Raw genomic sequence first — 17,456 nt, forward strand, 5'->3', positions numbered from 1 at the left:
CTTTAACAGCTGCTGAGCTCCACAACTCCACAACTCCACGACTCTGAGACCAGCCGGATCTCATTCCTACAGACTGATCTGTCCTGACTCATCTCTCCTGCAGAGCAGAGCTCTCGAGGAATAGGCTGCTGCTGCTGCTGCTGCTGCTGGCATTAAGGAAAGCTGTGGGAAACCTTTCAGCACCAGGAGCTGTCCAACAAAATCTCACTGACCTGGGAAAATGCTGGAGGACTGGAGAGAGAAGAGCATTTCCTGCTGACTGATGGATACCATATATAAAATATAGGCATATCAATTATACCTATTATAGCTCTTATAGTTGAGCGCTGATAGATGGTAGGTTATATTTGACAGGTTATGTTTGTTAAAATGTTTCTGATTAACTGTGACTGAAAGGTTACAGTTTATAGTCTATTTGTTACAACCTATCAGTTAAAGTTTTTTTTTTTTTAACTTAGAATTTGTAGCTCTCATTTATATTTAAGAAAAGCTGCAGTTGAAATTTTATTAATTAAAAGTTTTAGCTGAAAAGTTACAGTTAAAAAGTTATTTATTGCAAGTTACAGCTAAAAAGTTACAGTTATTCAAATGTTTGTTACAAGTTAAAGCTGAAAAGTTATTTATAGGTAATTCATTGCGTTATAGATGAAAAGTTACAGTGGCTAACATATTACAGGTTATAGCTAAAAAGTTACAGTTGATAACTTTTATATATTACAAGTTATAGCTAAAAAGTTACAGTTAATATTTTTATATATTACAAGTTAAAGCTAAAAAGTTACAGTTAATATTTTTTATATATTACAAGTTATAGCTAAAAAGTTACAGTTAATAACTTTTATATATTACAAGTTATAGCTGAAAAGCTGCAGTCAATAAATTATTTGTTATAGGTTATAGCTGAAAAGCTACAGTTGATAACTTATCTATGTTGCAAATTATAGTTAAAAGGTTACAGTTGATAGCTTTTGTACACTTTTTGTAACTTTTGTATGACAAGTTATAGGTGAAAAGTTAAAGTTGCTAACTTTTATATATTTCTAGTTATAGCTAAAAAGTTGCAGTTGATAACATATATAACAAGTCAAAGCTGAAAAGTTAAAGCTAACTTATATATTACAAGTTATTTGTTACAAGTTACAGCTAAAGTTGCAGTTGTTAAATGATTTGTTACAGGTTATAGCTGAACAAATTGCAGATGATCAGTTATAACTTTCATAATTTACAAGTTACAGCTAATAGATTATGTAACAAGTTACAACCGAAAAAAAGTTACAGTTGAGTTGCAAGTTAGTACAAGTAAGTCATTACAGTTATATGCAGCTATCATCTATATAAGTTACAGCTGAAAAAACATAGTTTACAGCGTTTACTTTAGTTAATAAGTTAATAACAGATATTACTGGTTATACATTACAAGTTATAGTAGATATGTGTTACAGGTTATAGCTAAAAAAATTACAATCAATAAGTTATAAAGTTTGCATTACAAGTAATATCTAGAAGTTTGTAGTTACTGATTGCACTTTTGCTTGTTTCTGCCAAGGTTGTTGTTGCTATGGCGACAAAGAAGAACTCAACTTAATAGTGAAGACTAGCTGTAAGACTTTGGCAAACTTCTGCTTGTTGTAGATCTGATTCTGGACCAGCTTTCACCAGCTTTTTTTTTAACATGGTCAACAAACTTCTCCCGGCCCAGGAGGCCGCCAAAATTTACCACACCAATTACGTCCGGAATGCTCGGGCCATTGGCGTGCTCTGGACAATATTCACCATTTGCTTTGCCATCATCTCCATGGTGGTCTTCATCCAGCCGTACTGGATCGGGGACAGTGTGGACACTCCTCAGTCGGGCTACTTCGGCCTCTTTCACTACTGCATCGGCAACCCCATCACCGGAGAACTGGTGTGCAAAGGAAGCGCCCTGGACTTCGGGTCAATTCCCTCCGGAGCGTTCAAGACCGCCATGTTTTTCGTGGGCATCTCCTTCCTTCTGATTGTAGGCACCATCGGCTGCTTCGGTCTGTTCTTCTTCTGCAACGCCGGCAGCGTCTACAAGATCTGTGCCTGGATGCAGCTGGCAGCGGGTAAGTGCTGCTGTTCTTTTCATGCTTCTGGCTCGCAGACAGACTGGTATGAAAGTTTGATGGCCGGCGTGGGCTGCAGTCACTTGCAACTTTGAGGAGAAGCCTTGAAAATGGTGTGAACGCCAAAATAAAAACACTTTTTTTACAGCAGAGGAGAAGAGTGGGCGTTTGGGAATTCAGAGCCATGGTTAGTTCCAGTTTTACGACGTTTTTTTCACGTTGCAGTGTGGAAGGTTATATAATAACGAGCAGTTGAGTTAAGATCTCGGATTCTCACAAGTTCCCACAGTTCCAGCTACAGCTACAGCTAAAATACCCAGTGGCTACATTTTGAAGGAGACTCTCTGGGGACCAATATTTTTGAATCAATCCCTGCAGGGTTCAGTAAGTATTGCTAATAGAGCAGAATAGGACTCTATGGAGCAGATAAACATTATGAACTTATTGGCACCATGCCTGGCGCCAAGCGTGGGCTAGAAAGAGGGGTATAAACCCTCCAGCATTGAGCTGTGAAGCAATAGAACATTTCAGTATTCAGTTAGGGAGTCAAAACGTTGAGTATACTCAACTCATATCAACTCAATACATACTCAGCCCAAACAATACTATTAAAAATAGTATAGCAGATTCTGAATAGTATTAGTTGGTGGTAAACAGTTGAGATGCAACTAGATACTCCAAAAAAACTCTTTTTTAATACCTTTGGTTTCAGCAGAAACAATCAAATAATGATCACATAGTGTAGACTCTTTGCAATGTCTGAAAGGTAGTAAAGTCTAGTAAAGATAGAATAATTCTAACTATTTTATTAACATAATCATCACTCAACAAGGCCCTCCAAAGTCTTGGTGCATTTCTGAAGCCAAATTGCCAACATTGTTGGGCCCTGAGCCCCACCCAAGTCAGTTACAGTATATTCTCATACTCATACAAGAAGAAATGAACCTCCTAGGACCTAGGAAATTAACATTTTGGGTTGTCAAGACCACAACACTAAATTTTGCTCTACAAGGGCCTGGTGTCCACTTATGAGGCCTTTATGTGGTCACCTAGTGGTGGCGGGAGAGTTTAACACATTACAGTTTAGTTCAGTTTTGTTCAGAAATTTAAATAAACAGTAAATACAGTAAATGTGTAAGTTTTTACTTTGTTTTATTTTCGTTTGAAGCAGCACCTCAAATGGGCCATATTGCTTAAAGGGGCACAATTATTTCTACTTTTGTTTTGCACTTAGGCAAAATATGCTGCTGTGTTCAGGCACAGAATAAATGTTTTGCACATCATTCCAAATTGCGACTTTATTGGTTCTATTGAAATATAAAACTAATAAAGAACTAAAGTCCTCATATGTGGACATAATTTTTCTCAGAAACTACACCATGTAAAAAGATCATTCTTTGTTTTTACACTAATCAGGTGCCAATTAGCCAAAAAGCAAAGAGAAATAAAAAGAAAAAGTCCTAGGAGGTTAAGACAATTATTTTGTGTATAAAAGAGCTTGTACTGGGCCAGAGACAATTAACAGTTAATACTTAATGCAATATAAAATTCAGTTCTCGTAATACTAATCATGGCATTATCCATCCAAGGATGAATTCCGCCCTACACCAAATAGAGCCGAATCAGGTTGCTAACTATGCTGAAAGCAGAGTAGAGTCAGCTTGTTAAGTAAGGAAATCTGCGCAAGTGCAGTAGCAACAGTAGCATTACCAAGCAGAAACATCACTTCTTTTGTGCATTATTGAGCCAAACTCTACAAACTGTTCATGAGTTGTTTTTTTATCAGATTTTCTCGAAACAATCTAAAAACGGTCATCCGACCATTGATTTTCAAATTAAAACACTAACGACCAAACAAGGCTAGGGTGGAAAAAAAGGGAGAAGACAAGACAATGAAACAAACAAAACACAGCCATGTGCTAAAGAGATGCACATGATGAAGAATCAAACGAAACAATGACAAAAACAAGCAAACGTGACACTTGGCCATCAGCAGCCGGAGCCTGAGAGAGAAAGCACAATTGGCCATGCTCTGTCTTAGTGGGTAGATGGCACTCTCTCTCCCCCCCATCATCACTTATAATCGTAATAATGCCATCTGACACAGGTGTCTATTGGCTAATGTATATCAGGGCTGTGGATGGCTGAGAAGGCATATTCTTGTCCTCACTACTAGTTTTGTGAGCACTGCAAGCGAAGTGTACTTTTCTGCATTAATTCTGCATCACAAGCACAGTTCACTGACAAACCCGAATACCATGGCCCCAGGCCCTGGCTTTTGGACTTGCTGCTGATAACAGTCTGGATGGTCTTGTCTCTGTTCCTAAGCACATATAGTCAGTTTCTTCTGAAAAAGATCTGGAATAGTGATTATCTTACCACTAATCCCAGATGTAGGTGAGCCTAAATAAGTCAACGCCACTTTTAAACATGGCTAACATAACTGCTTAGTAAAGCTAAGTTTTGAGTAGCATTCAGTCTAAATAGCTTCTTACTTTTTTTTCACTTATACCAAGAGACAGACATCCCAATGTCTGCACCATCACTCTTCCAAACTCCACACACACAGTCTTGTGTAACCCTCATGTTTACATAATGAGCTACACTCATTAGCAGAAAGTGAGAGTGAAAGTGAGAGCACTCTGTAAGCCAATACCCGGGCCCGGTGCCACCATGCTGATATCGCGTAACACAGTGGAGGTAAATAATAGATATCTGCTCAGCCGGCTCCCGGCACCAAAAGCACGTCTGGCCAGAGTTGCCAGGCAACTGTAAGAAAGAAGCAAAGTTGTGTATTTTTTTAATATGATCAAAGCGTTCCGAGTGTGAAAGCACATCACGTCTTGTGCACTCCTGCATGTAGTTAAAGCAGCCGTCCCTAAGATTTTTTCTTCACATTATTTTAATTTATGGTATTATTTTAATTTATGGTAACAGTGTCTAATATAAGCATTCTAAAAACTAGTGGTCTGGTAGGTTTGTTTTCGGAAGTAATTGCTCAATTTATGCTGACAGTATTTCAAACAATATAAACAAAAACATAATTTTACACAGCAATTTATTTACATGAATCTACATTAAAAATGCTCTTCCACATGCTCTGTGCAATTACACATACTCACCAGAGAGGTCTCCAAATCCCCAAATCTACCAAAATGTATAGACTGTCACTTTAAAAGAGAAATATGTTATAAATCCTTTATAGATATAAGATCTATTAAGGAAACATGCATAATATATGCACTGGCATCTCTGGACAGCAGTGCTTCTTTAAATTGCTGCTTATGGAGATATCCGTTTTAAATGTTTAAATGTTTAAATTTTACTGCCTATTCCCCACTCCTCACTATTTCCACCCCCCGGGTTGCCAGGGATTCAGCACAATAGCAAGAAAATGCAGGTTAGGTTAGGTAACCTTATGTAGCTAGTTCGATGATTTATCACAACCACTAACTAGCTAGCTAATTTTAACGTTTGAATGCAATTCATAAACATAATCAGGGGTTATAAAGGCAGCGAGTGTTTGAGATACACTGTCACAATTCATATCTTAACAGTGTGGCACTTTTGTGCGTCACAGCAGAGTAAGCTGACCCGTGCACTCATGCTGTAAAAGTGCGCCAGCAACTTATTTAGTCTTTTGATAAAAAGCATCACCACAGCCCACCAGCTGACTGTTGACTGTTGTCAGGGTTGTAAATCAGCCAGTGATGCACCTGTGTTTTCTGCCGCCAAATTAGAAACACACCAGAAATTTACCTGAACACACCTTACTTCCAGACCAAGGTTACTATCGGTAACGAAAACGAACAAAATAACGAAAACTGAAAATGAAAAAACATTTTCGTTAACTAAAACTAATAGAAATGGTAATTAAAAGAAAAAAACGGAACTGTATGCTGGAACTGAAATGAAACTAAAACTAGAATGAATCAAAACGAACTAAAACTAAGCACTTATAAAAAATTAAAAACTAATACAAACTAGCAAAACTAACTGAATTGGAGGAGAAAAAGTAAAAACTAAATAAAATTAAACTATAATAAAAATTCAAAACTATTATAACCTTGTTCCAGACTGTTGATGGGGTACACCTAACTCCCAGAGTGAGATAATGGAAAATAAGTCTAGATTAAACTGTCAACCATAAGAACCTATACAGAGCCGCCCTGCATATTTCATACAGGCGGCAGAAGTGCCTCAGATGAAGATGGCAGCCGAAGAGTAAGTGCTGGAGTTATAACTCACCACAGCAATAATACGCCAGTGATGGATTGTGCCAAAGCCATTTGTCTTTTATGGCTGGGGCGCATGGGACGCTTTTTAATGCCAGGGGCTGTTTATGTTGTCAGCTTTATGGTTCTCGGGGATTTGTGCTCTTGGACCCGAGTCAAGTGTGGTTTCCAGAGAACTCATAGAGCTGCGTTTTTGGAAAGAGTCAGGGAGAGTAATTTACTTTACTTCCTAATTTACTTTTATTTGATTGCAGACAGTATGAATCCAAGATATTTTATGTTTTGTCTGATCTAATTCATTTCATTTATTAATATACATCCATTCGTGCCTTTCAGGCCTGCTACACATAAAAATGAACTAAAAAATAAAGCATTTATCACTTCTGCTTACAACATTACAACATTTCTCACAAAGATATTTTGGCACTGAAGACACCAAGCAATAAAGTGTTTCAGGGGTTATTTTTTTTTTTTTTTTTGTCTTCCTAAAAACAATTTAAAAAATTAAAAAATAAATATTTCAAATTTTCTCCCATTTTTCTTCTAATTTCAGAAATATTCAGCTGCTACTCATAGTGATGCCACAACAAAAGTAGGGTAAAGACAAGCACATGCCTCCTCTGATACATGTGAAGTCAGCCATCGACTCTTTTTGAATTCCGCCTTATTTTTGAGTAGCATCACAGCGCGATCAGGGGAAAGCGCAGCGACTGCGGCAGCGATGCAAGAGTTTTATCACTGAGTAAAAGTGTGAAATATTGTTCACAGTCGTCCCGCTGAGGAACTAATCCCATCCGGACAGGGCTTTTAACTCCTGAGCGTGCTAGACTCATGGCCTTTTCTGTGGTGGTAGGAACAAAATGTAAAAGGAACCAAAAGTTCAGAGAGCGGAAGCTTGAGGACCTCGGACCGCCTTGTATGTGATAGGTCCAAAGAAATGCTAGTAGCCAATTGGGGGTAATTTGCATAATGTTGGAAATAAAGTCGTTCTGACGTTTTGTCCCTTCCCGCTTCTCACATGTTGCGACCTGCCATAGGAAATGAAAGGTCGCCTGCTGCTTTGTTGTTATCGATGCCTTGCCTAGCGGTGCAAGTAAAGACTGCCCGTCGCAGTGTGGGTCTCCCCACGTAGGCACGAATAACCTCCTACCTGCGGGCCACGATGCCACTATCCCCGTATGCCTAGTGTAAAACTAGAGTTACTTACACAAGATAGCTAACACTAACTAGCTCTATAAACAGAGTAAACAGAGCTGTTAGCTCCTCCTTAGCTATAGCTTCTAATGCTGCATCCGAGGTGGGCGAGGCCATGAAGTCACTGGCTGACGTATACACCCTAAAGTCTCTCTGATCAACTCATATTTCTGAGGATTTTCTTTTACTGGCTACTGCAGACAAGGGAGGCTGAAGAACAGTTTCATGTGCAGCATCATATACAACTCAAAGAACAAGAAAACATGGATTTAGCTTTAACCGATTCCTGACACTAATTGCCCCAATTTGTCCCAACTTTTGATGGAACGATTGCACACCTATAATGAGGGAATAGATCTATTACTGCTCAGCTGTTCTGTGATCTGTCTTCCACAGCAACCTGCATGGTGATAGGCTGTATGATCTATCCGGATGGATGGGACTCTGAAGAAGTGAAGCGAATGTGTGGCCAGCGCACAGATAAATACACACTGGGCAACTGCACAGTGCGGTGGGCCTACATCCTGGCCATCATTAGCATCATGGACTCGCTTATCCTGTCTTTCCTAGCCTTTGTGCTGGGAAACCGTCAGGACAAGCTGCTGCCCGAGGACTTCCATGTGGAAGAGAAGAAAGGTAGTATTATAAAAGTATCATAATAATATTGCTTTATTAATATTGTTTTTCTTTCCAACCTATCAGGGGATTGAAGACCAAAAAAAGCCAACTGATGGAACAAGTGGCATCAGTGGGATCTTGCCTGCGTCTTTGACCATTTGTGTAAAAGACTGGTGACCCCTGCTGGAGATCATCAGACATCATGTATATTTTTACAGCCCCACTACCAGTCATTGGGTGATGCACCGTTCACAATGCAGTGGTGCCAGTGCATAGTAGTGTGTGTCATGCTGATACTTGTATACTTCCTGTATTAGTGTGTCTGGTTGGGTAAAATCGGCCAGAAATATCTAGTGAAAAGCTGCCTATACTTGTGCAGTACTAGGATTAAATTTCAAGTGCAGCGATACTACTGTGTCCATTTCCCTGGAACATGGCCTAAAATTAAAATTATGGCATCGTATGGCAAAAGAAGTGGGTATTGTGAAGGCATTATTAATTATTAATTAAACAAATTACTTACTAATTACTTACACCAAATGCAGTTGATTAGCAAGGACATGTTTGCAATGGGAGTTGCCAGGTTAGGACTGAACAGTAAATTAATTATCAAAAAAAGAGACCACTTAAAAATGATGAGCAGGCATATGATTATCAAAAATCAGTGTGTAAGACTGGTGGAGGAAAACATGCCAAGATGAACCAGAAAATCAGGGTTATTCCACCAAATACTGATTTCTGAACTCTTAAAACTTTAATATGAATATGAACTTGTTTTCTTTGCATTATTTGAGGTCTGAAAGCTCTGCATCTTTTTTGTTATTTCAGCCATTTCTCATTTTCAGCAAATAAATGCTCTAAATGACAATATTTTTATTTGGAATTTGGGAGAAATGTTGTCTGTAGTTTATAGAATAAAACAATAATGTTCATTTTACTCAAATATATACCTATAAATGGCAAATTCAGAGAAACTGAATACAGCTCTTAATTCTTTTCAGAACTGTACACAAGTGCATCTCAATTCATTGAATTGAAAAATCATTGAAAAGTTACTTTATTTCATTAATTCGGGTAAAAATGTGAAACTCATATATTATATAGATGTGTTACACACAGGGTGATTAGTTTTAAACGTTTATTTATTTTATAGTTGATGATTATGATTATCCAAAAATCAGTCTCTCAGAAAATTAGAATATTATATAAGACCAATTGGTGCGTTTGGCAGTGTCTGAAGTGTGACAAGTCCTGCTGGAAAATTAAAATCTGCATCTCCATAAAAGTTGTCAGCAGAGGGACGCAAGTGCTGTAAGATTTTCCGGGAAAACACTGCACTGACTTTGGACTGAAATAATACACTTCTACTGCTGACATAACGTTAGCTTATTCTGTTAAATTATGGTAAAAGAAAATGAACTTTTTTTTGTGAGTTTTAGTTATCAGAAATTAGCATGAACATTTCAAGCACAAAACAAAAAAACTTCTTTCCTTTGAAACTAACTGAAACTTCAGTGCGTGGCTAATCAGAGAGAGTTTAGAGCTGGAGTTAAGTAACTGTGGTTTATTCCCGCGGGGTAATCCTCTCCTGCGGGACTCTGCAGTGTACTGTAGATATGGCGGAGCTGCAGACTGACTGTAAGAAGTTAATTAGCACTGCAGCTGCTGCTGCTTCTTCTGCTGCTGCTGTGGTGTCCAGGGGCTTCAGCTGGGAGATTGGAATAAGTAAAAAGCTGTAGTTGATTAAAGGTCAGTGCTATTAAAAATTAAACATCAACCACAAATAACTTCAGACGTTACAGTTAATCATGAGAGAGGCTAATGGCTTTCTTTGTGAGGAGTCTCCTTATTTGATGACAGCGGTTTTCGGCCTGAATACCAATTACTCAAATACTAACTAGTATGAAGTGTGTAGTATAAGTTCTTTTTTTTTATTCTACATTCTGCCATGCTTGTTTAGAACCAACTGTTTTTTTTTTTCCTTTTTCTAATTTTTATCCCATTTTCTCCTCAATTTACAAGGTGAATTACCCAACCCACTTATTAGGACTCCCTCTATCACTAGTGATGCCCCAATGCACCAGGAGGATAAAGACTAGCACATGCCCTCCGATACACGTGAAGTCTTTTCGAACTGCTGCAAATGCAGCAACTAGGTTCTTATACATCAGCTCACAGACGCCTTGTGCTGATCGACATCATTCTTTGGAGGGATGTGGGGAGAGAGCGCCATCTACCCACCCAGAGAGAGAAAGGCCAACAGGGCTCCGGTAGACAAGGGCAAGCTACAAGCTATCTCCCAATCTTAGTGGCAGCACATAGTCTGCTGGACCTCTCAAAACCCCAGAACTGGTTTTTGGGTGTGTTTCAAAGTGACACTGTGCCAAGCAAACCAATCAATCGCCTAGAGCACCCAGGCTGACCTGGGGCCATGGGCGTGGTAGTGGGGGGGGGGGAAAGTGGACCTGACTACCCAGGGCCCGAGTAGGAAGAGGGGCCCATGAAAATCTACGTTCCTTGTGTGCTGGCATGGACAGGGTCCCACTGACATTGAGAGTGTACGGGACCCAGAATTTGCTGCTACGCCCCTGCCTGGGGCCCCTAAACAATGACTGTTTATGAATCGAATGCAACAACAAACTGTGTAAACGCCCTTTAAATTCTGTGAAAGTCAATGCAGGAAAGAACAGCCACACTGTTTTCAGAATCCCCCTCAAGGGGGCCCTCACACTATTTGCTGATAGTAGCCAGACAGTCAGGTTAATCATTTCTGCAGTCGTGTAGTGCAATGATGCAATGATGCTCTACACAATTATACTAACAATACACTGCCTGGCCAAAAAAAAGGTAACACACTAATATTTTTTTTTGGAGCGCCTGGATTAATTTTTTACCAAGATCTTGCAGCATTGATGATGGTAGAGTCTGCCTGCTGCACGAAGTCTTCTCCATCCATCACATCCCAAAGATTCTCAATGAGGTTAAGCTCTGGACTCTGTGGTGAACTCTCTCTCAATTCATGTGTGAAAATAATGATCTCATGCTCTCTGAATCACTCTTTCACAATTCCAGCCCCATGAATGCTGACATTATCATCGGGGAAGAAAAAAATCCATTGATGGAATAACCTGGTCTATATTCAGTATATTCAGGTAGTCAGCTGACCTCATTCTTTCAGCACATACTGTTGCTAAAACCTAAACCTGACCAACTGAAGCATCAACCTCACATCATTTACTTAAATCCATGTGGAGACTTTTCCTTTTGGCCAGGCAAAAAGACTGATGTCAAAATTTTCTCTTTCTCTTTCATTTCAGAAGAAGCATGAGTTCTCCAAACAACTGCTGAAGCTGAACCTTCTGAGATGACATCCTTCTTTATCCATTTTCGCCAACCACTGTTGTCTGCCTGAAGGCCATGAAGAAATATCTCTGAAACACAAAGGAGCATTTTCCCAAACAAAGATTATATTTTGGACTGCAGAGTATATTGAATTGAATTTTTTTTAGTCTTAGTTTAGGACTAAGACTAGACACAAGGCCTGTCCAGAAACCCAACTCAATTAGTTTAAGGATTTATCATTTTTGATAATTTGTGAGTAAGTGTAGTGTTAGAATCTGGACTGTTTACACTGACATTTATGAGTTTGGAATGATTCTTTATATTCTGATTTATTGTCTTTAGAACTGGTACAATTTTAGAACCTTTATTAATTTTAATAAAGATTTTGTTAATTTGTGTACATGGCTTCTGTCTCCCATGACATGGAAATATGTATGAAAATATATATTTTTAAAGGAGGGAAATGTACTTTTTGTTTATTTTAATATCATATAATATAATAAGATGTGGGGCCAAGGCCTATTGGGGGAATAAGTGGGGAATTATTATTTTTTTAAAATAATTTGTTACATAATATATTTATATTTAACTAAATACTTAAATGTAACTAAATACTTAAATATATCGATATTACTTTGTAGAAATCTGTTTTCACTTTGACATCAAATACATAAAAAAATATAATATTGTAGTGATCAAGGTGGAAAATAATAAAAAAGAGGTGAATACTCTTCCTGTATTTACCAGAATATAACAATTCAAAAGAGACCATAAAACTACAGAACTATATAACATACAGTACCATTATAAACCAACCTAAGCTAAAAGCTGCTAAATGTACTGCTCTGGAAAAAAATGAGAACACTTAAACATGATGAGTTTCTTAGATTTTACCTAATTGAAAACCTCTGGAATATAATCAAGTGGAAGATGGATGATCACAAGCCATCAAACCAAACTGAACTGCTTGAATTTTGCACCAGGAGTCAATGGCATAAAGTTATCCAAAAGCAGTGTGTAAGACTGGTGGAGGAGAACATGCCAAGATGCATGAAAACCGTGATTAAAAACCAGGGTTATTACACCCAATATTGATTTCTGAATTCTTAAAACTTTATGAATATGAACTTGTTTTCTTTGCATTATTTGAGGTCTTTTTTGTTATTTCAGCAATTCCCATTTGCAAATAAATGCTCTAAATGACAATACTTTTATTTATCATTTTACTCAAACGTATACCTAAAAATAGCAAAATCAGAGAAACTGATTCAGAAACTTCAGAAACTGGTTTCTTAATTTTTTCCAGAGCTGTATGTGCAAATAATAATAAATACAAAAAAAAAGAAGCAGCACAGACATTTGCAATTTCCAAACCTTTATTTGTAATAACGACAGAAACGGTTTAATTTCAGCAGAGCACAATCAAAAGCAGAGCGGCTTCGAGAAAAACGAGAGAAAGCAGAGCAGAAGATGTGCTTGTGGAAACCGATGAAGGTCAACAATCCCCAGTGTTTTATTACAAAAAAGCAAGCTGAGGTCAGGAGAACCCGTCAGAGTAAAATCCCTCTATATTCCCTCTACCTTTATATATTTATTTATACATTAAAAAATAATTATAACACGTACACTCGCACTGATCCTGCGTCCAGCAACATCAGCACGACAATAAACCAACAATCGGTTAGAGAAACGGATTCAAGGCATCTTCGTAAAGGTTACTCCAACAATGAGTGCGTTTACATGCACTTCATAATCCGATTACTGCAGAAGAAGAGCTGGAAGAGAAGTGCGTTTACATGAACTTGGGTAATCAGATAATGGGAAAACTTGTGTCAGACAATAATCAAGATTTTTGCTTTTGCAACCAGCCAATAAACTCAGAGTAAGACGTGAGATGTGAACATGAGGTAAAACCCAAATTTCATGACTCGGCTTCTACAATATGAACATACATCAGAAATAAGACTGAAGATGAAGAGTATTTAAATTCTTCAGCTCCAGCATTGCTCTCAAAGTGTGAGGACGCCATCTCACAGCTGCTGTGTTAAATAGCTCCTCGCTATTTACGGTACCAGGTCTGTTTTCACTCATTCTCAGACTGAGAAATCTGAGAATACCCCAGTTAAGAGTTTACATGCACTGACAAATCTGATTATTTCTAAGAAAATGTAATGTGTACTCTTTACCTGACGATTTGGATAATCTGATAACTGCAGTAATCCGATTATGAACACGTACATGCACTCAATGTGCGATTCAGCGCCAATCAGCGAAGCTTCGGCAAGAAAATGCAACTGCAACAGAGTTCATTAGAACAAAACAATACTGACACTGTGCGAAAAAGAGAGCGAGAGCCGACTCTTTGGTACAATTATGTACAAAACGAGACATTTTCTGAAATTGATTGGTGAAAAATTCAAGATGCTACACCAGCTGTGGTGGAAACATTCACTTTTTACCCCTCGTTATTCCCACTAATTCACTACTAACGATATTTATGATATGGAATTTTAGTTTTTCCCAGTTATATCAAAAACTACATTTATTATTCACACTTTTTGAAAACAGCAGCCGGCAGCATGGTGTGAACATAAGAACCAACAGAAATGGTCCAACTTGATGTACGATGTGAAATGAGTAAAATGTAAAGAGAATGTTTTTTTTCATGTTGAAGATAAAGATTTTGATATGACCTTCAATATGTTTTAGGACATTTTTACACCTGAAAGTCTGAACCAAGGTCTATGGTTGTGTTACACTGTTTACGATACATTTGGTTTCACACTGCAGTTTAGCAGCTGAGTGAAAGAATTTCGCGAATTCCTGTCATCATTACCTATATAAGAAGAATCTCAGGAGTCTTTGCGTTGAATTGGCTTCTAGAAGGGTGTTTGGAAAGTTGTTCCGGGTTCCCAGGTGTTCTGCCAAAATCCAGCTTCTTTCCAACTGGTGGTGCATTATGCAGTAGAATGTGTATAACAGATTTTTATTTCTATTTTTAAATAAGGGTTAATCTACAGTTACAGTAGATACAATAGTCACCAGCGTAATCTGTTGTACCCATACTTCTGTGACATGTCTGCACGCCAGAAGGGGGTCAGATTTCGGCAAAAAAAACTGTTCTTTTTCTTCTTCTATTGTTTAACGAGTGACGATAGCCTGCCTAAACTTCATGTAATTAAGACAAAGGTGAGAAACTTCCAAATAAACCAAACCATGGTTTGTTTGATCTGGACCAAAACAACTTTCTTATGTTGGACCAAATGTAAAGATCAAAAGGTGGTTCAAAAAAGCTGCTATTTTGGTCCAGACCAAACAGGGTAGGTGTAAAGCACCTTCTTGTTTTAATCCAGCTCAGCTGAACAATGTTTCTAGTCATTTGAATTGAGGATCAAATGTACTGTATACAATTTAACACAAACACAAGAACCTCGGTTCTGACTCTGGTTCAAACGTTCAGGTATAAAAAAATGTAACCCTTTAAAACAAAGATATTTTCCTGTGCTAAGCAGCAGTACTTCCAGGAGTCCAATAAGTGAACAGTTCACATCCTCTCAGCTCATAGAAACATCCAATCATGGCCAGGGCAGTCACTGTTGCTCTATATCATTCATATTTTGGATACAACCTGCCTTAGACAAGATAGAAAACTTTGAGTTAAGGAGGTCAGGATTGACATTCCTAGAAAAACAGCGCAAGGTTCCTGCATTCTTCAGTACTGCACATTCAGTTGACCCTGTCTGCTCATGATATGAGCAGTTATAATGCAGAAGAACCAAAAAAAGAGGGTGGAGTACACCAGCATTTTTCATTTTTCGTAATCAGCCACAACATTAATACCACCTCCTTGATTGTTGTTATGTTCACTGTCCATTAACTGTATCAGCTCCACTTTGTAGTTCTATAATTACAGACTGTAGTCATGTCATGTATCTGTTTCTCTGCATACTTGTTATACATTATCATCCTTTCACCCTTCAGTTCTTCAATGGTCAGGACCCCACAGAAGAGACCACCACAGAGCAGCTATTAAGTATTTGGGTGGGGAAGGTGTGTAATTCTCAGCACTGCAGTGACAATGTGTGTTTATAGCATGTGTTGTGCCAGCATCTGTGGATCAGACACAGCATTGCTGCTGGAGTTTTTAAACAGCTTAGTGTAATTTCTAGACTAAGAATCGTCCACCAATCAGAAACATCCAGCCAACAGCGCCCTGTGGGCAGTGTTCCCTGGGCAGTGTTCCACCGATAAAGAGCTAGAGGATGAGCAACACTGTGAACTGTGCAGCAACAGATTCAGAACTTCTGTGTCTGACTTTGCTTTATCTACAAAGTGGAGCAGCTGTAGGTAGGAGTGTGCAATAGAGTGGAGGACACGTGAGTGATTGAACACAGTGTTTAAAAACTCCAGCAGCACTGCTAAATCTGATTCACTCACACCAGCACAACATGCACTACTAACACACCACCATCAGCAGTCACTGCAGTGCTGAGAATAAATGGATCCAAATAATGAATAATAAGAGACCACTTAAAAATTATGAGTTTCTTTGATTTTACAAAATTGAAAATCTATGGAACATAATCAAGAGGAAGATGGATGATTACAAGCCATCAAACCAAGCTGACCTGCTTGAATTTTTGCACCAGCAGTGGCTTAAAGTTATCCAAAAGCAGTGTGTAAGACTGGTGGAGGAGAACATGCCAAGATGCATGAAAACTCTGATTAAAACCAGGCTTATTCCACCAAATATTGATTTCTGAACTCTCATTATTTGAGGTTTGAAAGCTCTGCATCTTTTTTGTTTTTTTCAACCATTTCTCATTTTCTGCAAATAAATTCTGAAAATGACAATATTTTTTGGGGGAATTTGGGAGAAATGTTGTTCGTAATTTATAGTATAAAACAACAATGTTCATTTTCCTTTAAATAGCAAAATCAGAGACACTGATTCAGAAACTGAAGTGGTCTCTTATTTCTTTTCCAGAGCTGTATATGTATAATCAGTGGAGCTGATCAAATGGACAGAGTGTAGAAATAAATGTTATGTATTAATGTTATGGCTAATCAGTGTAGAAACCAAAAGTAAGGAAGCAGCTTTTCCCTAGCTTCACTTATAAGACTGTTTTGTTATTTCTGTTCTGTTTTCGTCAGATTGTCAAACAAAAACCTTGTATCTCCATTTTTAACCTTTTTACATAGGTGTACATCTGGCAGTTATTGTCTCAAGTTGAATGGAAAACAGGCCAATAAAAAATGCTGATTATTATGACTTACATTGAAAGTCTACAATGATTTTTTGTTTTACTGTAAAAGTGGAATTTTGAAGATGCAAGGTTTTAGCTCGACAATGGCAATGCATGAGATACACGAGTCACAGAAAATGCTGGAATCTCTCTTTAAATGGCTATATGGCTTTCACATACTGCCAAACCTCTGGCTGTACACTTACAGTTGGCGCATCAAGAAGAAAGAAAGAGCACAAATCGATCAAAAAGGCAGGTTACCCAAGTTATTATAAAAAATGAAAGAAATAAATAGATGTTAGACCTGCTTTCCTGGACCTCCTTACATTTCAAAAACCTGTAAGACTGTTAGTACCTATGAGAGAGCATTAAACAGTGCTTTCACATCCTTAAGGAGAGTGTGTAAGAGTGTGTGTGTGTGTGTGTGTTAGAGGCTTTCAGCCACTAGGAGGTGATCCAGGCGTGGCGGAGGCACTCGGCAGCGGTGGCTCTTTTCTCTGGGATCAGGTCCAGCATGGGCAGGAGAAAACTGGCGAAGCTCTGAGCTTCCTCCCGCTGCCACTCGTATTTCTCCACCAGCACGTCCAGCAGCCCCCACGGCTTCAGCTTGGTGATGTGCCTCAGCTCACCTGGGCAAGAGACACACGCAGAAGCATATATTTACTGACTGCAAATTAAGGCTGAACAGTAATTCAATATATATGAAATAGTTTTTAAACACATTTCCAGTATTT

General features: G+C 38.3%; 2 protein-coding genes across 7 annotated transcripts in view; one reads left to right on the forward strand and one right to left on the reverse strand.

Moving 5' to 3' along the window:
• The window catches only part of srpk1b (SRSF protein kinase 1b), a 257,960-nt gene that overhangs the window by 197,539 nt on the left and 42,965 nt on the right, over positions 1–17,456 (reverse strand). For 5 of the 6 annotated variants that reach the window (XM_022682740.2, XM_022682741.2, XM_022682739.2 and 2 more), the window contains one exon: positions 14,158–17,351. In XM_022682740.2, coding sequence (XP_022538461.2) covers positions 17,167–17,351 — 185 coding nt within the window. In that variant the 3' untranslated portion in view covers positions 14,158–17,166. Of the gene's footprint in view, positions 1–14,157; positions 17,352–17,456 lie in introns of those variants that run through there. The other variant, XR_007429359.1, reaches the window with a different exon arrangement.
• lhfpl5a (LHFPL tetraspan subfamily member 5a) lies at positions 1,552–11,870 on the forward strand. Its single transcript, XM_022682737.2, has 3 exons — positions 1,552–2,087; positions 7,913–8,152; positions 11,452–11,870. Exons 1-3 carry the CDS (start codon positions 1,673–1,675, stop codon positions 11,460–11,462), a joined length of 666 nt encoding a protein of 221 aa, XP_022538458.1. The 5' UTR covers positions 1,552–1,672; the 3' UTR covers positions 11,463–11,870.

Source organism: Astyanax mexicanus, chromosome 24 (genome assembly GCF_023375975.1).
Source record: "Astyanax mexicanus isolate ESR-SI-001 chromosome 24, AstMex3_surface, whole genome shotgun sequence".
NCBI lineage: Eukaryota > Metazoa > Chordata > Actinopteri > Characiformes > Acestrorhamphidae > Astyanax > Astyanax mexicanus.